The sequence below is a fragment of the Varroa destructor genome, unplaced genomic scaffold, assembly GCF_002443255.2.
Source record: "Varroa destructor unplaced genomic scaffold, Vdes_3.0 BEIS01000001.1, whole genome shotgun sequence".
NCBI lineage: Eukaryota > Metazoa > Arthropoda > Arachnida > Mesostigmata > Varroidae > Varroa > Varroa destructor.
In genome coordinates this window covers 32900770-32926926 of record NW_019211454.1, presented here as the reverse complement: position 1 = coordinate 32926926, position 26157 = coordinate 32900770, and the positions used below count along the sequence as shown (strand labels likewise).

Below are 26157 nucleotides of genomic sequence, written 5' to 3'. Positions count from 1 at the left end.
CTGAAATCGTTATATACAAACTTAATCCGTTTATGTAACTCTTACTTACATCTAACTAGCGAACGGTGATCCTTAAAACTCAGGCCTAGTACGTAATGCTATTGACACAGCGAGGTGTATGTAACTGTTACACACAACTAACGTTAAGAAGAATCTCTCAGGAAGATCACTGTGCGAAAAGCGAGTGCAATTGAACTAACGAATCCTCGTTATCAGACAGGTTGCGTCCTCCAATATCCTTGCATTCCATTTTTCATCCTATAACAAATGTCTCGACAACGCCCATTTAACTTGCCCCGGTCCTGCAAGAGGCGACTACTTTTTCGAGATTAACTTCGTGAGACCGACAAGGACGATACCCAAACGTCTTTTGATTTCCTGATTCTGATATTTTTCAAGTGGTTTCAAACTGTGACGGTCCACCGTGCAGTCTCTCATAAACATGGTACTGCTGGAACAGCATCATTCCGTGGTCGCTCTATCAGATCCGGGACTAGGTTTCTCCCATTAGGCCCCTGAGAATCTCCCTGAGAGAGATTAAAATCGCTTACTCTCTTCTGTTGGCAAGCTTACAAAACGCAGACATACTAACGTATATGGAACATATAAAGATGTCAGACATTAAAAGTAATACCGTAATTCGTTACATGGTCTGCAATGCCACATTTCACTATCGTTTCATTCGTAACGTAAACCCTCTGCAGGCACGGAAAAAGGCCCAGTTGGTCACGGAAAGACTGATCAGACGGCCTGCAACCGATACGAGAACAAGTGGATACGCTTGTTAGCAGTGACGGATTGCAATAGCAGTACTGGGAATACTACCTATAGTGAGCTGTGTGGATCTACCGAGCGGTTATATCAGCGGCAGCAGTAATCAGAAGTCTCGTTCTCCTGTTTTTTTCGCTCCGTTGTTCGACTGATCCTCTTCTTATCCATTTAGATATAGGCATTGCTGGTTCTCCTTTGCTGCCGTTTCTGTTTTTTCTCACCACTGGCACCACTGTCGTCCTCGCCTAATTTTTCTACCTTTTCCATCGGTTTTCCTGAGTTTGGTACATTGAAAAGAAATGTTGCAGGCGATAAAGTTTAACAACGATTAGCCAGCAGTTTGGTCCGTTATTCGTGAACAGTTGCAAGAACTCCGTTGAGTCAGCCGAACATGAGTCTCACTTGAAAATTCTTTCACTTCGGTATGAAAAAATAGGATGAAAGACGTAAACGGTAAGATCAATGGACTAGAGTTACTCGTACATGCTTTCACACGTCCGTGCTTCGCGCCCCATACACTACCTAAAAATATTTTCCTAATGCACCGCTCGTGCAATCTATTGTAGCTATCGACCTGCTTCTGGTCCTGTAACCCTTCCTTCAGTCCTTAGATGTTGTATTGCATAGTCAATGTTAACAGTCGTGACATCAGCAAGCAGGCCGCCACTTACCGACCTTCTTTACGAAAAGAAGGACGAAGGCTGCTGTCTTGGGAAATCGCCTTTAGTAAGATGAATGGCGGGCAGGACGCAGGGATCTTGTTGATGTCCTTCGCTGGCGTTCATAGTCCGGTCGCTTCCTTTCTTTAAGTCTCCCTATAGTTGTTTTACGATTCGAGGTTATACGCTTGTTGTCGTGCTGGATTGACCTTGAGACCGATTATCCCCTTCTGGGCTTCATTGGTGTCCTTGCGAGTCAAGTCGTAAAGCTGGACATGAGGTCGCTCTGTAAAAGTGTTCGTGGCCTTTGCTACGGACGACTTTTCCTTCGTCTTCTCAAAGAAACCTTTCAATGTCCTTCCCTCTTTCCTCTGCGTGTTAGCTATGAACTCAATTTATTGAGCCTCGGCCAGCCTGACCTGTGCAGATTTAACAGTAACCATGTGAGCCAACGCCTAGGCCAAACTGACTCGCGATCAGAAGGAATCAGCACAGTGTACACTCCATCTCCTCATGAATATTCGCCAATAACCCTAAATGTGAAGCCTGCACAGGTGCGTATTGCAAATATGAATTCTGCTCATATCGTAGATGCCTCCGACTGTATAATCTAGTAAGGTTATTATTGTTGGCGCAGGTTGAAAGGCGCAAATATCCAGGCTTTGTTTCATCTATGTAATACTACGTTGATGAGAATGCAAATGACAATAACGTCGATGTTTAACACTCACGGTAATGACAATTGTGTATGCAATAAATGTACGGAATTCGGCCGTTGCCGTAGTAACAAGGAGCGCCATTAAGTCAAAGCGTACAGAAACATTGTTGTTGATAGTAATTTCGGGTATTAGCGACCGAAGGATGCGAAAGCAACGCTTATATTCTATGCGGAAAGTCGCGAATTCCTCGATGCAAGTTCTCCTACCTTTGATCCAGGTGAAACAGGAAAAAACTTTTTTCAAATCAATAATTTATCATTAACAAAATAAACACGTAGGTGAGTGTGCTTTGACCGACGAACTCCGCCGCAACTTCAAATATTTTATCATTTGCACTATCTCCACACAAACAAATACGTTTGTATTACAGCCGGCAACTGTTAATTGTTATTCCCGCTACAAAAGCAAGTGGGCCTTTTCTTTGTAGCGACTACTAAAAAACATCAACGTTAGCCGTTTGCCACATTGCAAATACAATTTTAGTGTTCCATTAGCTTTCCATGCTTCCATGCTGCAAGCTTGCGGCAAAGACCAAGCCAAACGTCGATGGTGCTAGAAGACCGGTAGTAACGGTACGAGAAATTGTTTTGACAATAGAAATTACCAGCATTATTGCCGTGATAACCTACATCACACTCACCATTTGATATCTGATAACTAATAATGGTAATAAACTTCCAGGCGGTATTATATTGTAAGTGGTACAATATTAAACCTGGGATGAGAGAAAAAAGAGAGGTATTAAACGTATCCAAACAGGACATTGTAGCGCTTCTCAGGGCTGCAGAATTAGAGCAAAACGTAAGCAACAGACGTAGATTATTTCGGCTCTACCAACAGAAGCAGAAAACGTGTAATTGTTATAATCCCGTACGGTACTTTGCTTCCACTTTACCGTAATGAACGGAAAGACAGAAATAAGGGCGGCGGGAGGGAGTAGAAAAAGAACAAATTGATACGAACAAGGGGAACTAGAGAGAACTAAAGGATACAATGCAGCATACGTACACAAACAAACCATACTGAAAGGGACTTACAAACATGCTTGAATGGAAAAGCAAAGTATTTCAACACACGGCGACCGAACAAGCTGCTACTAGCGCTCCTGCTGTTCCATATTCAGAAGAAGAGGAAAGAGGAAAGCGGGCAGTGCAATACTGACTCTAGCGACACGGCGACGCTGGCACGACATCGAAAAAACAACGTTGATGGTCCACTCTAATTATATTACTGGGAAGAAGTACGAAAAGCTTCTGAGAAATGTGTACTTTGTGCCGACAAACAGTCGCCTCAGCTGCTGCCGACGCTACTGCCGTTGCCATGGCAACCGCTGCTGCTATCAGCGACAATGGTAGCAGAACCGAGCCAAGACAAAAGCCGAGCGCTGTCATCTAGCGTCGGTCGGCCAACTCGTATACTTGTGAGCCTGCGTAGCACCAAGCAACGGATAGGACCGGATTTTCGTCCATGTAGTGGCCGCCATTAGTGACTTTGGTGGCCAATTTTTAATCACATCTTTCATTTTTCGGTCTTTTTCGTAGATATTGTTAAAAGTAAAATTTCGGTTGTGGTATTAGCAGCGGGTAATGAGAACGGCGGAGAGGAGACAATCAACCGATGGTCAAATTATCTATCAGACATGCTGCCCAACGATGACTACCTAAAGCGTACCTATACAACGACAGATTGTTGACATTGGATGTTTATCCATTGACATCGAAGTAATACACGAGATGGCTGCGCCATCGCTTGCACTAACTGCTCAAGATGTCTGTCCGTGTTCGACGTTGAGGTCTGATTTATTCGATTATCGATGTGGACATATTTGTAATTTGGCGTGAGCCAATCGTAAGAAGCGCCATAAACAACAAGAGCAAAAATGCTACCTGACATCGATATGCGTCTTAGTGCTAACAAAGCAGATACGAGGGCAGACATAAACAATGGCAATCTTGGACATTGTGGAAGAATTCCGTAGTTCTCATCGGCACTTGCTATATGTTAATCCAATGACCTAACTAAAAGGAAAGAACGAACAAAGCATCGTGAAACTCTAAATAATCCATGATGAGTGGCGACAATGATACTGTTCTAAGAAGGTCCAATATAAATCAAACCTAGCAAAGCGTAGTCATCAGAAAAATCTCACAAAGTGTGGTAAACTAATCTAGAGAAACGTCAACGGAAAGGGTAAAGTTGCCGACCGTTTATCACTATAGGCTAGAGGAAGACCTAACACCTTATCGTGCCTTCAGCGTTTGGACTTACTATTCCCCTACTCTTCATTGAATGACAATGTGTGCATAAAGTGTGTTTCGTTATTCCGAACCGCCACTGCCCTGCTACATCCGCTAGACAGATACTGTTTTAGGTATTACGTGGTAGCATGGGGCGGGCTAACACTGGCACAAAGGTACTGAGAGATGCGCGTTATTATTCAAAAGTCAATACATGATTGACACGCCAGACTGGTGGTACTGCAATTTCTTCTACTTCCCCGCCTCGCAACTCTGTTACAGCTGTTTCTGCTAAATGATGACGATAAAGAGTTAAATGCTGCCGTCATTGAGTACAGTTTAGCTGCCTGGATCCTGCTCGATAACCCAGCTGAATCGATCGTGCAGCAGCAAGAATTGCGGGCTGTTTTTCTATCGGCGATGATCCACAACCAGCAGTTGCCGTTCCCTATTCTTTTCCTCCTTACTGAAGAGGTATACAGTCTTCATGCATCAGGGTACAATAAATGGCACACTTGTAACCTTACCAGTTCTATTTCGTATCCCGTATCGCGCATCGTGTATAAATGATATTTAGGATCATGTACGGTAGTAAACGCGCACGGTAGTCCGTTAGAAGCAAGCATGCTACTAGCTGAAATTTCAAGTTCGACAATACGATTTCATAGTCGCTAGCGTATTCCTATCTAGCAGCACCAAGATAGCTACTGTCTGTCTTACCGCGTCAAGTATTAATAGAGTATTCACGGAGACGATAGAGAAATACATATATTCGTGGCCCGTAAAGCCTCTATACATATGGTAGAACAATATAATACTGGATAATTATACGGATGGGTTTCTACAATTATCCAAATGCTGATAGAGCAGAATGAATGGGCGCTGATACGCTAGATTGGATACTAGCGGAATATGCAGACTCCAACGTGGGATTAAACTCATGTTTGCGGTCTTACATAGTTATATTTTCTCTCCCGATATATAATTTTTCCACTGTCCATCGCATATTTATTTAACTAAATAAATCCACAATTACTAGTTCCCAAGGAATTGATTAAAAAAAAGTGAAGAAAGATTTCATACATAAATATTCTGCATGTCTTTTTTTCTATCGAATGCCGAAAATGCAACCGTCATAAAGACGTGCCTTACATACACTGAGCCACAGTGTGTATATATATATATATATATGTATATATATATATACATGCATACAGAGTATCTGTATATATACTCTAAACTGAAAATCAAAGACTTTGAATATCATGAGGAAGAAGAAGAATTCTATTCGCCCTTTGTACATGCAGTATCATTTTATTCCCCCTGATCAGGTTTGCATAATAACATTTCTGTCCTGGTATAAGCAAAGTTCTATGGTATCATTATTGCTTGCTAGACGGGTCCGCCCTTTTTAGCCCAAATCGCCGACAGCCACACTTACATATCTTACAATATTTTTCTGCCAGGCTAAAAAATGTTTCTAAAAAGTAAGCGCGACTTTTTGAACGATCCACAGTCCCGTCCTAAAATTAGTGCGCGGCGATTCGAGAGCTATATTCAGTAATCACTGTAAGTCGTTTTATCTGAAATACATGTAGTTATGCCCCTTTGTCTCGTAGTTCGGCATTTCTGTCAGGGTGTTTCACACAAATCCAACACAGTCTCGCTATTTTGCCTTAGACTGTAGGCTTACGAGCCTTCAAGAACGAAAACTGATATGAGGTACGGTGACCTGAGAAATATCTTTGTGCAATAGTTCGGTCAATTGATCAATACTTACGTTGCCGATCTGTGTCGCTCATGACTGAACGGGACCAAGCAGTCTCCGTCCCTCAACTTAACAGCTGCTGCTATGTCGAATGCTACCACAAAAGTTTCCCCTATACAACTGTGGACAGGCCTAATTGCCCTTGAGTAGGGATCGATCCTTAAGGGCAATACTGATTGAAGCTTCCGTTACTTTGAGCCTCTTTCAGCACTTAGGTGACTTAGTCAATAAGGAAATCTTGCATGCTATGTAAATATTATATTTGAGTTTCAACATCTGTGCATTGAGAACCAATAGACTAGAGACAGGATAACAAAATGTAGTTGAGTTAATTACAATGGAATGGAGAAACAAAATCTTCGTAAATAGTTCCTTTAAAAACGAGGTTTCAATAGGACCGGTTTACTCTGCGAATATCCAGAAGAACACGTCCTCATCTTGATGAAATGTCACTAACTCAACAAACGAGAACATGTACGATATCTAGGTGCTACAGAACAAATGGCGGTGGGACATCTAATGGTAACGTCGTACGAGTGAATTTAGCCGACCGACCTCCTTCTATGTTTTCGATTTGAATGGCCATTGACGATCTCGAGCAGCCTACACGGATTACAATACAAACCTACACAACCACGTGACATCCGAGAACCTTAACACAGGCTCTAGTAGGAATCAGGGTCAGCTTTAAATAAACACGTTATGATACAGGCTGCATAATCCATTGAAAATCAGTGTACCCGTTCAATCTAACAGCCATTAGGTGCTGGCTTCAGCCTCCTTTATTCTTGCAACAACAATGTTGATATTGAGGCTTCTCTTGTTGTTGCTATTGCTGGTGCCCGTGTAGGCGATCGCCAGCGACCCTTATTGCTGTGCCACTGTCCCAGCTGATTTTAGCGACATGGAAAATATCCTTTCGAACCTCACGTATTGACGTGCGAGTGCATCTGTGCCATCGATCGACAGTAACAACAACATAGTGCCATAGCGTTCAATTGGGAGTTTATGCTCGGTCAACAACGACATTGTGCCGACGTCCGCTACCTTTCCCGTCGTTACCGAGCACCCCAGCGTGACTTTCTTAGAATCTGCAGTGGCTACGGACTGCGACTAACTAACAATATTGCCAAGTCGCATGAACTGAAATAAAAAGTCCGTAGAGAAAATTTATGCACAGCGGATAGCACAGAGCATTTGTATGCGTTCGAGGCTACCTGTCTGTGCTGCATCTTGTTATAACGACATTGTAGAGAAAGGGTGTAAAGGCAAAATCTATAAAGGAGATGACACATGCTTGTCGTTTATGCCAACTAGTCATCTTCCATCCCAAAATAATTTCGGCGATAATAATATTTTTTTTTAAACAAGAAACGTTTTTTGAAGGGCGCAGAATATGTGCCTGCTGCCGAATAATCTACTATAGAGAAGTGAACCACTTAACATGAAAAAAGAGACTCGCTGAATTTAACAGCGTCGAACCTATATTGCGTCGGTGATAAATGAAAAAAAAAACGTGCTACTTTCCTTCATGTCCTTTGAGGCGAAGACCCAAATGGAAAACGTAGGGAAAACAGGCACTTCGCTACCCGTAAATGCCCAGGGTACGTATGTTGCGTGCTTTCTGACTATAGCAGTTTTCTAATCATTCTAATCAAAGGAATACGGCAAATTCAATCAGACCAGTGCGTACTCAGGATTACTGCGATACTTGCGAGGTTTGTTATGAATGTTTGTACCAGCTGCCATCTTGAATTGTATGTTTGAGCTACAAGTCAAGTCGTAGCGCTAAACCGATTCTTACAATTCTGGTAAGCTATCTGAGCCTTATTGTTGTTAACGAACGTGCGATAGCTTTATCAAGAATATCAATAGAAGACATTTCACAATCGACGGAATCGTAAGAAGATTTTGGTCGGCCCAGTCTTGCGATAAGATAAAGCTCAAGTTTTAAGATGTCGTTTTCACTTATTATCTAATCAATAAATCATCACCATCGTCATAAATATTCAATATTGAACGTCTCTATACTTCTGATTGATCGAGTAAAATTCATTGGTAATGATAACAATACGTTTTACGTATGTTAAAATGACTTGGCAATTCTAGATGCTGCCGCCGAAATGATCATAGATCATTATGATGCGTATTCTCAGCGTCCAAAAGAAGCCTCATCAATAATACTAATCAAGATTTTTCTTGCGCGAAATAGGTTACATCTTTTTTTTTTTTATATAAGTTCTCAAATCTTCGTAGTAGAAAGCTCTTTTTCTGGGCCGTTGCCCGATGCAAGGTGCTATTTTTACCCTTCGCAATGAATGAGGCCTAATTATGGATATTTGAAAGATCGAGTTTGCGATCGTACTTCAAAGGCTCGTTGGAAAGAACAATTTCCTCAAAATGTGCTGCAACGCTGCCTAATTTCAATAAGTGCATTTTTCCAATAAACATTAAATGCGTTGAATTAATACACATTTGTAGGTATGAACGTTTCAACTAAAAACAAAATGCCAGCTAATGAACGAGCACAGGTTCGTTCTTTTATATCGAGTGATTGAACTGCAAAAGAACGAAACTGAATCCAAATAAGCTTTCTTTTTGTATTATCGTCTTTTACTGTTGACTTACACGTGACTCTTGACAGAACCGTGCACACCACACTCGATAATACAGGCAATACAGAAGACAGCGTGGTATGACACAAGGACGTACAATTGATTTTAAAGGTAGTGGATAGAAGAGAAGAAAGATAGCAAGAAGAGTGCGGAGACACGAACTAGAAGACGTAAAAGAGGATGAGTTGAGGCATACGGGGCTGGAAGACAGTTAGCGAAGGAGCAATCCGACCGCGAAGAAGAAAGGAATAAAACAAGAAAGATAAAAAAAAAAACATAATAAAAACTAACATTACCCTGACACGTGCGAAACAAAAGGGAAAACAGGAATAACGGACGATGTCTGGGAAGGGCGAGGCCAACGGGTACAGGGCACGCAAATAAATACATTACAGGGAACAGAATCGAACCAAGTCAAGCTTGCGCCTAAAAGGACAACAAATAACCTTGAATGGATAAGACAGCAAAATTTTAGACGGATGACAGAGCAAACAAAAAGGCGTAAAAGACATTCGGGCCGTTCTTCTTTCGTTTCATTGACTTGTTCCTGTTACGGAGTGGCATAGGCTTTTCAGATACGAAAGCTAATTCTGTTCTTTGGGCTTTAACCGGAGAGAAGGTGTGTACACGGGCAAAAAAAGAGGAAAAAGAAGCCGACAGCATGAAAGTTGCTAGGAAAATATCCGCGAGAGAGGAATCGACGGAACCATGCTAGCACTATAAAGCGGTTAAAAAATATGTGCTGGCATCAGACTATTGTCAACTTGTCGCTTTTGCTAAAAACGTATTTTTTTTTGATGCAAGAAGCATCAGTAAACACCATCTATTAAACCCAAGTATAAACAGCTTAAGGTGTTCTGCTTAGTATTGGGTCAATCTCTTCAAAATGAGTGGTCATTTTTACCGACAAGGAAGCATTTATACCGACACTCATAGGTAAGTTGAATCCACAGTCGTTCCCTACTTGATGGTAACGGGTCTCAGCGGTTGCTGGTAGGCATCTGGTGGTCGAGTTTCCCTTAGAGAGCTTTTCTACAACGTGCCCTTCTTCTCAAATGTCTCATCTTCATGTGAGACCGTTACGTTTCCGGCCTGTGCGGCCTCGGGGCCACCTCGCTCACGCAGCTCTGTTCGCTTTGCCGGAACAGCTTCATTACCGCAGAGAAAGTTCTGGGGCTCAGAGCTCGCTTGTCGCGCATGGCATCAGTTTCGGTGGCGGGTAGGTTTATCCTGTCGTCTAGAACACTTTAAAACGACTCCCTTGAAAGCTCTATTGTTTTGGCCCCTGTCGTAGCATTCGTTAATTATTTCCATTCTTGGCCGCTTGGTTATTGCTGGGATTGCTCATGGGACACAATGAGTTAACTAACTGACCTTTTGAATGAAACCTCGAATTAGCGTCGCACACTTAATACCGAACAACACAGAATGCCTTTTATGTATGTATGGTCAAACTAGTTAGTGCGGAGCGAAAATTCCGTAGTTCTTCCATTGGATTCGGCACTTTTTGCGGACAGTAGCTAAAGCTTGTCGCGAATAAAATTGTCTCGTGCGACATTTCTGTCCCATTAACCTTCTTAGTAAAATGTGCCTTGACCATTTGATATATCATCATAACTATGAGTAACTATAGTAAGTCGTCCTCTAGATACGCGCAGAAGGCTGATTCATCATTCACCCTCTGACAACTGATACGATATCCGCAGGTTCGGTAATAGGATGAAACATATGCCTGGATAAAATCGAGAGCGATATACAGCTATGGCCGTTTGGCTACGAGGCTTTATTTCGAAGAGCGCGTGGTAGTCAAATGGAGGCAGGATATAGCAAACTAGATTTGAGGATGCCTCCGATCATCGGTACTTCCATTTCTTCATATGCTTGTGTTACGATTGTCCTGCCTAAAATACGTGTTAAGTGTGAGGAAGATCAAATCAAAGTTACAATGCCTAGCTAAGCTTGGGGCCTACTTGAAAGAGATGGAACGCTTAGTCCTTTCTTCAGAGTCATATGCCGCAAGTGTTTATGCGTAAATGTGCCACCATCCAGTAAAATAGTTTCATCTTTAGTAACTCGTAACGAAGACTCAAATTCGCTACATAAATTTCTGAAAAGGCGGCTTGAGCCCCTACTAAAGTACGTACGGCAGGACCCCTGTGCGGGTCAGAATCCGAAAACTAACAAAATCAAAAAAGCGCACGAGCTTATGCCAAGTTTTTCTCCCGCGCGCTCTGTTATCTAACCTTGTTCAGAAGTCGTGTTGATGTGTATCATAAGGCTCGGACACTAGAAAACTTATGGATACAGGTTACAAGATCCCTATTACCAAATCCTAGATTTCAGTCGCCAATCTTTTCTACGTACCACAAGTGTCGCTTTGTGATCTTACGCCGCCCCGAATAGTCATTGGACTAAAAAAATGGTTTAGACTTGGCCAGCCCTGCTAAATCTCTAAGAGACATTTTTGGGAAGATTTCATTCAAGTCTTAAAGAAGAAAAAATGAACGTTCAGCGTCGAACATTGTAGGAGTTGCAGTGTCATAAGCTAGTGAGAATTGCATTGTAGTGGTCAGTACAGCCCTAAACCTATAGGGCCTTTCCTTTCCCACCAGTATCTTGACCCATCCAATAGGCTAGATGCCGACCGTTTTCAAGTCCTGATCCTAAAACGACTACAACGTCATTTATTTGATGGCATCTTCAACCCCCATCGAGCAACCATCAAAGCGGACAAAAGCAACCAGCAGTAGTAGTAGCTGCTCATCCGGTCGTAACTGTTAAACAGCAAAGAGGACCCGCTTAGAGAATCCATCGAGAGTCCCGTTCTGCTCGGCAGAGCGATTTTTGAGAACCTCATCCAACGCGACTTCGCCAGCAACTTTCCGTTGCTACTGACGCTACTCCCTTCTATGCAGTATTACCATGCTAGCAGTAATAAAAAGAAAGACGGAGGAATCTACGCCCTAGGAGCTCCACAGCCGCGGAGAAAAAAACTTCTACGATACGACCATTCGAAGTACATCAGCTAAAAATTCGACGTATAGATATTAAGGCTTCTCACTGTCAGAGTGGCCACAGAAAAGACAGCCGAAGGCGAACACTTATTTGCATGATGGTCACCCAAGGGTGTGCATACGACAGTTACAAGGGTGACTACGTCGATGTGTAAAATATAGCTTCTTCTGTGTATCTTTCTACTAGTCTTTCGCTCGAATAGTTGTTTCCTAATTATTGTTTTGCCAGTGAACGTTACACAAGTGTCTATGTATTCTAATTTTATAACAATAGATAATTATATGTTACGCTCCAATGGTAAGCGTATAATAGGATAACTGACACGTGTATAGACATGTGATTACACATAAAATGTCATAGTATATAAACTTCCCATAACATAGGGCCGTTATTTATTCTACACAAATCGTTCCTGTTGAAGAACTTAACCCACAATATTACCTGGTACAACACAAAGTTTATCATTTGTCACAGGCAAAAGGGTGCACACAGAACAACGCGGGACTGGTGGCTGAAGAGATCATGAGGAAGGCAGACTATTTAAAACGGACATGAAACGTGTCAAGCTTCTGGCATGACTCTAAATCGGTTCAAACACTTAAGGAGGAAAGTCAGTAGCACTTGCTTGCGAAAAGTAGGGGTCTCCAAATAAATATATAAAGAAGCATGCCATATATACATACCTGTTTTTGCTACATTGTTAAAGGGTAATATTTGTATGCCAGAAATCCTAGCTGCCGAGTAAGAATCTATAACGAGTTTGTTCAATCTATTCAACGAATCTAGCGATAAGCTGAGTGGAGCACGTCGACATCCAAACATTTGCTCTAATCGAAGTCACTGATATCATTCGACAAAGGGCTTCGAATCCACTGATCATCTAGTGTCCGTCCCTATGTCATCGAAAAGCAAACCTGATACGTTCTTGTCGTTGTGACAGGAGCTGTCTGCGGGTTCCCCTCATCGGAGAAGAACCCTCAGATAGTCGCGGACATAATATAGATCGGTAGACGCCGTCTCTCTAACATGACTCGACAGCAAAGCTCCTCGTGATTCTTCTTGCCCTTCACCCTTCGTAAGGGAGCATTTTTGCCTGAGATTTTACTGAATGGGACTTGAAAATAGCGCAAATAAAGATGCACAAACGAGAGGACTGATACAGATCAGACCTAGGACGGGGCTTTCTTATAAAACTGAAGTTTTCTTAGTGTCGACTGTAACGTAATGCACTTTTTGTTGGTAGCTATGCTATATAAGGCAATATATTACTATATTTGTGCTAGCTCATATGAAAGCTGATATAAGAAGTCACAGACGCCAGTTGTAACAACAAAGCGTCAATACTTATTGAACAATTTACAAACAAGATTCCTTCTAAAGTCCAACCCCTAGTTAGATAGCTGTTTTGAGTGGCTCGTTTATTTTTCGATCAGACAAGCTTGCACTTACTTACAACAGATCAAAGTGATCTGTTATTATAATATTGGAGGAGCTTGTCGATTATAGCTCGAACTCAGTTGCGCATTAAAGGTCAAAGCTCACAAGTCGATGAACTATTTTCACTAGAACGCTATGGCGGTCAACTCAATGAAAAGTATTTGGCGACCATTGAGCAACTGATTGCTTAGTATTGTATGTCGCCCAACCATCTTCCCTCCTACCATTCTCTGGTATGTCACAACGCTCAATAGGTATGAAACGCAGCTACGTATTATAGGTGACTGCTCTGTTTGCAAGCCGCTCCATATACTAACTATTTACAAGCAAATTAAGCTAATCATTGAAAGGTGTACTAGCAGTTCTCAGAGAGCAGTACAGTACCGCAACGAATTCAACGCCTGCGCTCTTCAAGCTCTCAGCTTGCGATACTCGTCACAGGGAAAAGAAGATGGCAGAGAAACGTTGATCAAGATTGACCCTAAGCTCATCGATTTCATTTCATTGTTTATTTACGGTTTATTTGGGAAGCCAAGAACGATTGGCACTTCCACAACGTCACTCTTTGGTAACGAATCTACCATGTCACAAGTGGCTTGTAGTTCGTATGAATTTACGGTGGTCCAACTTGCAACTTGCAAAAGCGAGCAATGAAAATACCCTGGTTGGCCCATTACTCGATTGAATCTTTGTAAAGTTACTCAGTCGGATATACAAGTAAGTTTATCAACTCGAAATTTTCAAACGTCCCTCCTTCGTACTGCTAGTCAAATTACATTTCAGTACATAGAACAGTCGTGCGCAAAGGCATCGATTCCACAGATTGGATCATTTCAGCCCACAGTAAAATGGGCTAGTCTCTTATCCATGTAAGTACCTAACAATATGTGCCCAGTTGGTAGATGTACGTAAGCCAATTGCACGTCTAAATTCCGCTAAATAGCCTTGAATTATTTGAAGAAATTCCGGCCACGGAGATGGGCAAAAAAGAACGTTACAGGAAAATACCTTCTTGCAGCTCTAATTATTTGCAAACTAATACTGTACGAAAGCGTACCTTTCTGTTCTGCAAACTCCATTTCCCGTATGTGCATCACCGTATATGTACGAGCCTTCGTAGGAACTATTTCGTAATAAGCGATTTATTGCACGTCTATCTGTGATAGTCTCTAATCGTATATACATTGATGCATCTACGTACTATGTATAGCTCAGTAATAATCAGCCGATAGAAAAGGTGGCGGCGACAAGCAGAGGTACGTTGTTCTCACCCCTTTTTATAGCTGCACAAAGGCCATATCAGCGGAACAGGATGTTTAACATCGATTAAACAGGAAGATCAACGACATCGAGGCCGAGGACGCCACCAGATAAAGTGCCTCTGTAGTCTCTGAACTTGTTGACGGCGTCTTTAGAAGTAGAAATGTAGCTTTCGCAGACTATTTGAATATATATATATATATATGTATATATACTGCGCATAGAATTGAGAAATTATCAAATATAAACAAATCCTTGCAGTCCTTGCAGGTGGTGTTTGCCTTTGAAAGTATACGGGTTTTTTAATGGCCTAGTTCAATTTGACTGCATCAACGATTAAAAACTTACTACAGTTTAGATTACCTAATGAGTTATACCTTAAATTCTCTATGACTACTATACACTTATCGGTCGGTAATATATTTGGAGAAGAAAATAGAAGCCAAATCATATTTTGCTTTTATCTACCGAGGCTAAATCAATCAGTCACGATAACCTAGCGTGTCGGTCCAGGCCGGGAAATGTTTTAGGTTCGGTCAATACTTCACGATGCACCCCTAGCATCGTCTTGGCAAGCAGGCATTAACCCGAAGCTTATGACAGCCATCTCTTAAGCGGATTATTTCACTTGTATATATACACTTATGTAAATTAATTATTAGCTTATATAACTATAGTGTCCAATACTCCATACAGTTTCACCATTCTCTTTCATCAGTACAACACGTTTGCTGACTTCGCGAAGTTCATAATGTTTGCGAAGCAACCATGTAACTGTTTCGTTAAATGTTCCCGAGATACAGTATTTTCACTTTTCGAGAATTGATTTACGATGTCGCTGATGGTGATGATACACTCGACAACGAGGATGAGTCAAATTATGATGATCTGGATCTTACTTCGCACTTCTTTGCGCGATCGACTGATATAGTGATGGAGTGGCAATAACAGGTGAGGAAACAATCCGGTCCATTATATATAGCAGATAGATACCGGTTACACCAGATAGGCAGGTCAGAAGATACCGACCTAGCACGACGATGAATTGAGGTAGTTCTAAAGTATTGTGCACAGCAAGATACACACTGCAGCGCTCTACTAAGCTCTGAACGAGAAGGCTAAACCGCGGGGGCGGCAGATACCTATCAGGTACTTACTTGACGCGATCGGTAAATCGCGTTCGTGCGACGGCGATGACACGGACGTATTTGATGACGTTTCGGCGACGGTCCATGAATGCGCTAAACACAAAGAACTTGTCGCCGACGTTTCCAATTGGCTGCCAGTGGTCAGTCCGTGCCTCACTGCAAAAACGGAGGACAGATCAAGTGTTATAAGAAACAATTAAATAACGACGAGATACAACACAAAGAAATATTCATGGCATAAGTTACTTTCGATTGCAACTTTACTGCGCTAAAGAAGGTAGATTATTTATACCTATGTATATACAGATATACTCAGCAGTGTCTAAACAGTGCTAAATATTTACCCTACCATCTTTTATAGTTAGCGTGTAAATAAACCATTATTTTAATTTATCGTTGCCGATGTTTGCGAATGACTCCTTATGAAAACATTATTTAATCTCGATTTCGGGCCACCCCTAAAGCTTTATCGTCTTTTGATTGCGAGGTATGCTATCCCGAATATTAACGAAGTATAGTATACAACTGAATCGTTGTTACCTACCCTAGAGGTCTGGGGCTGAAGAGGTCAACTAGTTATAACATAGGCCGCATCTCAAGGCAACCTTATGAGCAACTCGATTTCGTAGTTATTTAATAGCGTCAATTCGTTTCCTCATAAGAACAATGAAACCGTTATAAATGCTAATGTAAATCGTGGAATTTTCAATTATAGGCCATCTAAAAGTGAGACCAACGATAGCAGACTCTGACCTAGTTATTCAGTTCGATTGAGTTGGATTAGATTATCTAAAAGATCGGAAAGTAAGCTCTTCTTGTGTAGATTTTTTTTATTCTGAGAGTGTGTAGCCATACACTTCTGAATTGAAACAACCACATTGTTGATATCACATCATCAGAGCAACCCTCTGAATTAACAAGGTACCGCTATTGCTCAAACCATTTGACACAGAGCTGATGCCGAACCCCGGCTGGAAATACATTTCTTATACTAAAAATAAAAATACTAAAAAGAACAAAAACAAGGCAGGAATTTTATGCGCGTGCGAGAGCCATGCGCCTCTAGAACTGCAGGTGCAACATTGAACTATTTAAACAGCCTCGTGGGGTCTAGTTTACTCCCACCAGAGTCACAGTTGATAGGCTTCGAGGTAGATGCTGGTAAATTTTACCCGATGATTTGAAAATAATGCTCAGTTTTAAATCACTATAACAAACTGTGTTACTGTAGATGTGCCTTTGACGAACCTCTGTTGATTAGGGTTCAGGAGCGATTTCGATGGTAAGTAAGCTACGTAATAATCGACTATGATTTCTTAAGCTAAGCTAGGTATGAATGTTTGTGTTCTACTGAATATTCAATGCCTCCTCTGTAGACTTACGTGGTTAGTGAAAGTTCAGAGAGATTGGTCAGATCCTTCCTTGAAATGTCGAATCAATATTATGCAGAGTAGCTTAGCAAGAGGGTTTATAAAGCTTTTACAGAAGATGGATTCATACAGGGTGGTACTGCATTTGGCAGGTCAAGTTTTTAAGTTGTCGGGGATATTTTAGTCGAAATAGAGATGGTGTTGAAGTTTCTCGTAAGTAAGCTACTTTTCAACCTTAGGGCGCACTGATACCGTCAAAAAACTCAATAACGGCTACCAAACGACAGCTCTATGACAGAAATATATTATTATTAATTAATCTGTCACTATTTGCAAATCTGACAGGTTCGACAAGTTACTGTGCATTAAAGGACAAAAAAAAATTATACTATTAATCGGCCAGAGTTTGTTGACATTTAAGCAGGCGTCTAGGGAAAATCGCGAACCAACCTAATGGTTCTCTCCTGCTCGGAGTCCCCATGATCGTAACTGCTCATCGAGACCGCCTGGATCCACTTGGGACGGTGGACCAACGGTGACACTCGCAAGCTGGGTGGCGAGATCAGGAACCGTCGATATGTTGAAGAAGTCTCTCTGGCTTTATGATGTCGACGGCTTATGGTTTGATATGCGGTCAGAAGGAGATTGGCGGGAGAATTTTTTTCGAAACCCCGTGTACGGGGACGGTGACAGGCTGTGAGAGGGACCCAGCTTCGTGTTTGTTACAGAGCTTGAATATAGATCTGTAATGGTGAAACTGAGCGAACGAGAAATCATGTTTGCCACCTCTCCAAGTCCATTGTCATTGAGGTGAATGTCATCGCGCTCCATGTCACCTCTCTCACAGAAGCGTTGAATCCTTTTTCCTGGGGTACCGGCTGCAACGATCTATCAACCCTGTTGATACTGCTTCATAAGAAAGTAATTTGGAACGTGTCTGTGACGGTTCAGAGCGAACAGACACTTAAATGAGCACCTTTATCATGACACAAATGGCGAAGCTTTCAGTGTGGTCACAGAAATCACTGACTGCAAGTTGATTTTCTGTGAAATTCAGCACCCATGTTTGCCGTCGACCGTAGGTCTACTTTTTTCGTCTTACCGCATTGGGCGTATGCGTGCTAAGTCACACAAGTTCCTTGCCTGACGAGACCGCTGGGTGTATTTACGAGGGCATTCTGCCGAAACTCAAATTATGATGATAACTGCTTTGTAAATCGGTTTGTGGGATGAGCTCGGCGAAGCAGTAAATGTCAACGTATTTAAATACTGAATGTGACGCAAAGGCGCAAATACTGATAAAACTAAGTTGGAGGAACTAGTCGTATTTCAGTAAGAAATGATAAGTTTTTCCACTTGTCTATCTTCGTAAGCAACAGCTTGATCAAACACTGCCGTAGTTCCAGTGTTTTGGACTATGATATCTTTTATCGCAGAAAGCTCACCTATACGAAACCACTATTGCCGATCGCTGCGCTCCTGGTTTTACGTATTGCCCTAATTACTTTTGAAACGGCCGTGCAATGAGTTGGACAAGCTTGTTGAGCTTTAGACATGCTGACAGCCTTTGCTTAGGAGACCTCAGTAAAACGTTATGCATGTCCTTGTGGAAAAAGAAGTAGTCCTTCATAGTTTTTGGAAAGTATCTCATCAGGAAGCTACTTTGAGTCCACTTGATCAAAAGCGAATTGTGAGAGAAGTGTGGGAACTTCGTTAGAGGACAGTGAGGCACAATGCTTCTTTATCACCCGCTCTTCACACGCGGTTTCGTTGTGAAGTCTCGATAGGAAATCGATTTTAATATTCGTGCTTGCGGACGTTTAGTCACCCATAGCGACAATTGAGCTAATCGAGGCATTGATTGAAAGTGTGACTGAAGTGTACGAATTTGAACTGATCACCCAAAGATACTATTGAATTGAATGAATACGGCCAAATGAACGAATACGGCCACCGTAATATAGTCTCTCTCTAGAACTATACGATGTACCTGCAGCAGCCCCCACAATATATTATATGAGACGATTCCGTTTAGTGCACAAGAAGCCGAACGAGATTCGATGCAGTTCTGAAGTCAACCTAATTTTCAGAAGCAAACATTTGCATTCAGCTGAAGTCGAACTCCGCATTGAATAAGAGGCCCTATGAAGGACAACACTTACGGAGGCAAATGTTCCTACAAGCTATTTTATTATTTGTTGTACAGAAAGGCTCAAAAATTACCGCACTGTAGTTGAAAATTGTTCATGTCACGTCTATTCAAGTAGCAGAAAGTATAAAAGTTGTTGCGGTAAAGAGCAAATTTAACCGAACAATTTTCTAGTATCGGCCTAATAACAGGAGGGCCTAATACTACTTATGTTGTACTGTGACAGTTACGACAATGACTACTGCAGTCTAAACGACTGTGATTTTGTTCAGTAATATCGTAACAGTCTGATGTATATCCGGAAATGGTTACGCAGCTAAATGCATTCTGCAATGATAAGCGTACGCCGTATCTGTTTAACAGATGGATGTGTCCAGAGGCTTTTTTAAAACTATTAGGAGATTTCTGTTCCACCTTACATATTTTTCTAGTTCTCACTTTTCCAGGAACGATTTGTCCATGATAGCTATATGTCAACCAACGCACCCTGATTCTAAATTACTAAAGGACTAAATTTGTGAGTACTGCTCTGTCCTATTGTCATCTGTGCTTTGCTAATGCGAAGATCAAACCGAATGATGTCATTGATATCAAAGATAATTTAGTTGTTCCCACCCTTGTCGAAACTATAATAACGTGGTGCTCCACTCGAGTCGATAGCTTCACTCTACGAGGGTTTGCTACTCTACGAGGGGTACATGGCTAAACATATATATTACCATGTAAACAACGAGGTTTGAGTATGTTATACACTACTACTACTGAACATTCGGGTATTGAATTTGATATGAATCGAATCAGAGTGATTCAGATACGCGTTTGATGCAAATGTCTTCCTCGGGTACGTAAGCTTACTTGTCAACAGACGACATTCTATACTGATCTAGGTGGTGCGAGCAGTTCACTTAGTTGCACAGTGTACAAGGCTGCTACTAAAACTTCGAGCCCTGTCTTTGTGAGGTCCTATCCTCACATATAGTATAGTAAAAAGAATATACGAAGAAGAATGTAGTTTTCGCAATAATATTTCGCGACAGACAAATCTACCTGAGTAGTTCAGGTCCTTTAATTCGAATCGAACCCAAGTTCGATGTCCCCGAAAACTTCATAAATATTTGTTTATGTCTGAGTTTTTGTGATCAGAGGTACATCTTCAAGCGACACGACTTGCAGCAGAAAACTCGGCAGAACCTCGAAAATGGAGATAAGAGGCTATACCAGCTCTATCGAGAATATTCCTATATGACTGGTCTCGCGCCCAGCCGTACTTGGAATAACGCGAGCCCAAAATCTGTGATAGCTTTTGTTATCTCATCACGATATAAGCTAATAGTTATCATTGCCTAGTGAAAATCAGGCTAAGCGAAGTCCTACTCATTGAGCTAGACACCTGCACGTCCATCATATAGTACTTTGTATTATCTTAGACACCAGACTGTCACAAAGGCTATTACGGTCCCTGAAGTATAAACGTATGCATTTGACATATTCTAATGAGATGTATTGTAGAATCAAAATTAAATATCGGTCATTAGTGGTGGTTAACCAAGGTACAAATTTTTCGGATCAGATGAAACAATCTTTATTAACTTTGTATTTTAGCCACAGGATGCTTCCGGCAGATGAAAGGTAGATACGGCGTTATACCTTGAGCTATGCAAAGGTAGACACTTTGAATGCTATTTATAGATAGCTGTTTACTCTATTCATTGGTTTATCGATATGGGGTCGTTATTTCCTTCATCCAGGCGCACCGGGCTATTTTCCCAATAATTTACCCAACGACAATATCACAGCTTTTTGGAGCAATCTTGGCTGAAAACTCCGCATTGCCGAGCGGTGCTTAATTGCTAGCGAGAGCCAATCCTTTTCCGAGCCTTTTTTAAACATTGCTATAGGTAACAGGAGATCAGCGTAGCATTTTGCTGATTGGTGCTATGTTTTTTCGCCATGTTGGTAATGGGATCATATACTTACTAATGCTCTATATTATAATTGGTTTCAAGGTCGGCCTAACTGCAGTTAGCTATTGGTCTTGGAACTGATACAAACTAGAAAATCATGTTTTCTTAGTTTTACTCTCTTCTGGCTAGCATTATACAGGCGAGTTATCTTAAAGAAATCTCAAGCGCAAGTAATGATTCAGACAGCTACTTTTCAAAGTAAATAAAAACGGTGAGTAGTGTTTACGTTTTAAGGCTCAGATGAAATTTCTCTGTAACTTCTGTGGTGACTAACGCTTATTAATACTATGCGTCGCCTGCTATTTTAGTTGGTGGTATCTATTAGCTTATCTAGCAATACGATGACGGAAGAACTTTTATTTTTATTTCTTTTGGTATCTCTATACAAGAGATCAGTTGTACAGCGAATGTCGACATAAAAATCGAACGTCTGCGCAGAAATAACTTTGTGTTCACTTCCTGCAATAACGGCGTCAGTGTAACAGCGGTTTCATATGTATACGGCAAGATGACCGAGATACACTCTGAGTAACTTTGGCCGGCTATCCAATGCTGAAGCCTTGCTCTAATAGGTGTGAACACCTAGATACAATAACGCCTCGAGGGTCTAGCTTCCATTGGCATTCCCCCAAATATTAAGATGCACCCGTTTTCCCTATTACTTACTAAGGCGCACCTTCACCCTATGGAGAAGGAAAGCAGGTAATGTACACAAGCCTTTATACTCATTCACTTGCACACACGCATCGAAAGCGGAACTGGCAAACGGAAAGCGGAAGCATAATAAAAATAACCTGCCTACTGCTTTTTCGGTTCTACCGACTTATTGAGCTAAAAGGTAATCCGGTTAAGCGAAGTATTTCGATTCGGCTGTGGAAATGGACGCTCGAACTTTTTTGCCTCTTTTAACCCAATCGGAACATAAGAAATGTTAACTTTCTTGTTTTTTGCTTTCTAGTTTCGTAGGTGTTATCGTTTCTGCCTTGCTTGAAAGCTTTTTGAGGTATGCGTCAGTTGAATCATTTGTTTTCATCGTTAGGTGACGCCAATTCACATCGCGATAAACGTGAAGAAGGCGCATTTCTCCATAAAGCTTTCACTCTCAGTAGAGTGGACAAATCCATGCCTCGCGGGAGGAACGTCAAAGCTAAAGCGTCAAGGCAACTCGCCCTAAGCTCCTTGACCAGGCCGGCCTGGCCGATAGACAGAAGAAATGCGAAAAAATGAAAAATCTAAACTGAACAAGTCGGCAGACGACTCTTACGCCTCTTTCAAGTTCCTCGGTGGTCTCCGATACTTCCACGCCGCCCCTCGTCACGGGTCTTCAACCTCTTTAACGAAGCTTGATTGGGAGATAGATTTTCATTAATAATAACGCAGGGGAAAACTAATGATCTAGAAGCGAGGAGACGGCAGATGTGTTGGAACAAGAGCACGTCGATGGAGATGCTTGTTTCTTATATAGTGGGATGGAGGGGACGTTGAAATGGAAAAATCCAATACAACCGACGAAAGAGTAATTTTTGTTCAACTTAATCACAATTTGGCAACCCAGGCCAGGCCAGCCTAGGCTAAACCATGGCTTTCGAAGACGCTGAGGTGCCGCTGGCTGCAGGCAGCCACTGCTCTCGTTCTCTTCTACAAGCAGTCATTTTTTGCTATTAAACTCATGACACTGTGTGCCGCAATGCTAGTAAAAAAGAAAACAGACTACCTGGCAGAGAAAAAGGTGATGGCGGCAGTGACGGCGGCGGCGATGACGACCTACAAAGGTACTTGAGCCGGACGCGGGCAAGAAAAGTAATGACAGAAGAGAAATGATTTCCAGGGATGACGACTAAGGATAAGGTGGCACGGTTTGACCAGCCAGACGCGCCTTCTACTGTCGCTACTTTAAGTTCTTATGTAAAAAAGAAGAAAAACAGCGATTGGCAAAGAGGGAAAAAGATGGTTAAAAATGTCGCCATTTACCTCCAAACTATATTGAGTCCTCCCTTGAGACTAAACTGAAAAGACGATTGATCCCAAATATATCGACAATGGGCGAGAGCAAATAGAAACTAATCCTCAGACGGCTAACGGAAAAACTAAGGAGCTAAAAAGAAGCTAGAGGAACAGAAGCCTGTTATGGAATATTGCACGTGTATTGTCAGCTTTAATAGCGACATGTCTAGGTAAAAATAGCAATACCGACGATGAACTGTTGATTACTTTGAAGATATAGATACGTAGTTGTCTAAGATGAATGAATAAAAAAATATCAAACAAAAAAAAGTCTTCCCGCAAACATATAGAGTGATCAGCGTACAAGCATACTCAAGCTTCAATCAGATCTTTAAATTTTAAGTAACCTTTTGGTTTTATTGAAAAATGATGTTTAATAAATGAATATGCGGTTGAAAAATCTGCTATTTGTTCTTACGGGTATGATCACATTTCGTTAGCATCAGAAGAACTATCTTAAAATTTATAAATAATACTGGGAAATTTTGCGTTCTTTCCTCGTTAGTTTTGGCCGTTACCGGGTTATACACCATAGAAACGTAGTCCTAATCGCCTTTGACAGCAATATGTGATATGCTACGGAGATTAAGATGAGCCGCAGTTTAGTATCAAGACTTATTCATCAATTACGAAGAGGCAGATCGCTAAACCTTCAAGGTAATGAGGACATCACCTCATGAGATGGGGTACCTTCACTGCGATGTGACATTCTACGATAATAAATATATCCTCTACCAGGCCCGCTCGAGCCCAAGACAATTGGCTTATAGATCATGATCCGACGTCTACGGAAAGCAGCCTTTAAGAAAAACCGAGGCTGCTACACGATTGTTGAATATATTAGTAGCTATAATTTACGTGATAGACGTTTGTTTGCTTGCTTATTTCTATTTTAGTGTCAATAGAAATTGAACAATTAATTAAATAGTTTTATTATTAAAATTTTACTTTATCCAAGTTATGATTTGATCGTAGAAACATTTTAATGCACTTTGCTCAAGCGGTATGTGGGCACGCTGCCTTTGTGAGTGTTCTTATAGTTTGCATGATATGATGGAGTACAAGACAGCGATCTGCAGATTGACAAGGAGAGCTTTTCACATGCTTCCTTTTTTCTGTTGCCTAAGCAACAGCTAGTCTAAAATATCATCATCACCCTCAATGTCAGGTACTACAATTTTGCCATCAAGTTCTCCACCTAATTTCGACCTATTCTAGTTATATCTAAAATGATGTTATGAACAACATAATGTATACTATCTAGAAATTACTTCTAAATATTATCTATATTTTCTAATATTCGACTGCATTTGGGATGCCCTCCTACTTGAAACAACCCAAGACCCGGAGCACGGCTGTTTTTAGCCTGTCAGTTTTGGGGCATACAGCGCCCTTACGACGCACTTGCTATCCCCTAGGGTATACGTCTATTTATGGATGAATATGAACAGTAAATTAACAGTAACCCTTTTTTCCAATGCTCGAGGCATCTGCACGACACGTATGCCTTGAAGTCCTTTTGCCAGTCTGTTTTTTTAGGATTCAACCCAGTCATGGAGTAGTGTTCCTTCGCATCGGTTCGTCTTACACATGATTCAGTAAAAATTGGTGGAATTTGTTAAATCAACCTTGATTGTGTCATCTTTGCCAGTAGTCAAAATCTTTATATATACAGGTGAGCAATACCATCCCAATAGAAAAGAGAGTATACAGAACTATCTAAAGTAATTTCCGTCCTATGGTCCTATAACTCAACGAGACTCATACAACAAGAGATTCGAGATTAAGGATAGCACCAGCGGACAACGGTTGGCATAATATCTATCATAAGTTCCCTGCATATGGAGCACTTACATCTATAGGAAGGCTGGTTGAATCATCGAAATCTGGTTTCCTGCAAAGTCAGTGATGGAACCGATGCACTTCAAGGCGAAGGTTTGTCCCTTTGCGTTCGTTGTTCCCCATCGCATCTGAAGCAAGCACATTCCCATCAATTCCTACGAACTTCTTATTTCCTAAAGTTGGTCTGGAAGGCATTCGTCTATGTAGGTACTCGGACAGAGTCATTAGGAGATACGCATCGCCATTTCGGGTTACTTAGTGCCAATACTCTTTTGAGGAGAGGAAGCTTCGAGGCGATCTGATTATTCTCCTCTGTAAGATCCTCCCAACTGACGCGTGTGCCACGTTACGATCGAAGCCATTTTGAGATCGAATAAGGTGAAAATAGCCGCGAGGAACAAATGTCGAAGCGACTTTACCGTACATGAAGTGAAAATTTTGCCTTTCCGCACTTTTCAATAACCACGATTCTCTAGTGGATAAGCACAATGTATACAAAATCTGATTCTAACTATTATCTCTGCATAAAGCTCCCGCAATACCTATGTACGAAACATCGTTTTAAAGTACCTGTAATGACCGCCTTGCAGTTACTATCCAAAGTACAATGGAGGATGTCCTTTATTCAATAAGCAACCTTGAAGATAGTTAATTTTGTTTCATTAAGTTTACGCCTTCTCAAGTTCGTTCGAGGGAGGGTTTGAGATGAGCATAAAATCGTATCTAATCTCTAATCAAGGATAGACACTTCAATGGTTCTATGTTCAGCTAATATGACTTCTACGACAGTAACTGCGTGCAAGATAACGAATCGTAATAAACCACAAATGAACGTACTACAGATGAAATGCCCCGAAAGGACAAGCTCTTAGCACACCATTATTTGACGTTCCTTCAAATACCAAATCCACGTACAATACATATCTAAGTGACATTAGTTAAAAATAAAGTAACCTCATTGCGCTTCAAACGAAGCGGAAACCTTTTACCTGATAGCCACCCCGCAAGTTGAAACGTTATAGAATATATACTCATCGAAAAAAATATTAAAGGACGACATTTATGAGGTAATAGCCGTCGCCTGACTCGCGACTTCACCGCACTTGATATACAGGATAACGATAACGCTGGGAAATGGTCGGAACTACAGTACTTTCTCATTTCTGTATAAAAAGAAGATAACTTCGTTATGTGCTTTT

At 41.4% G+C, this 26157-nt stretch overlaps 1 protein-coding gene across 3 annotated transcripts in view; it reads right to left on the bottom strand.

Moving 5' to 3' along the window:
* The window catches only part of LOC111255297 (uncharacterized), a 110098-nt gene that overhangs the window by 71305 nt on the left and 12636 nt on the right, over positions 1–26157 (bottom strand). For all 3 annotated transcript variants that reach the window (XM_086976746.1, XM_022817106.2, XM_022817105.2), the window contains exon 2: positions 15639–15785. In XM_086976746.1, the coding sequence (XP_086832872.1) occupies positions 15639–15785 (147 nt within the window). The remainder of the gene's footprint in view (positions 1–15638; positions 15786–26157) is intronic.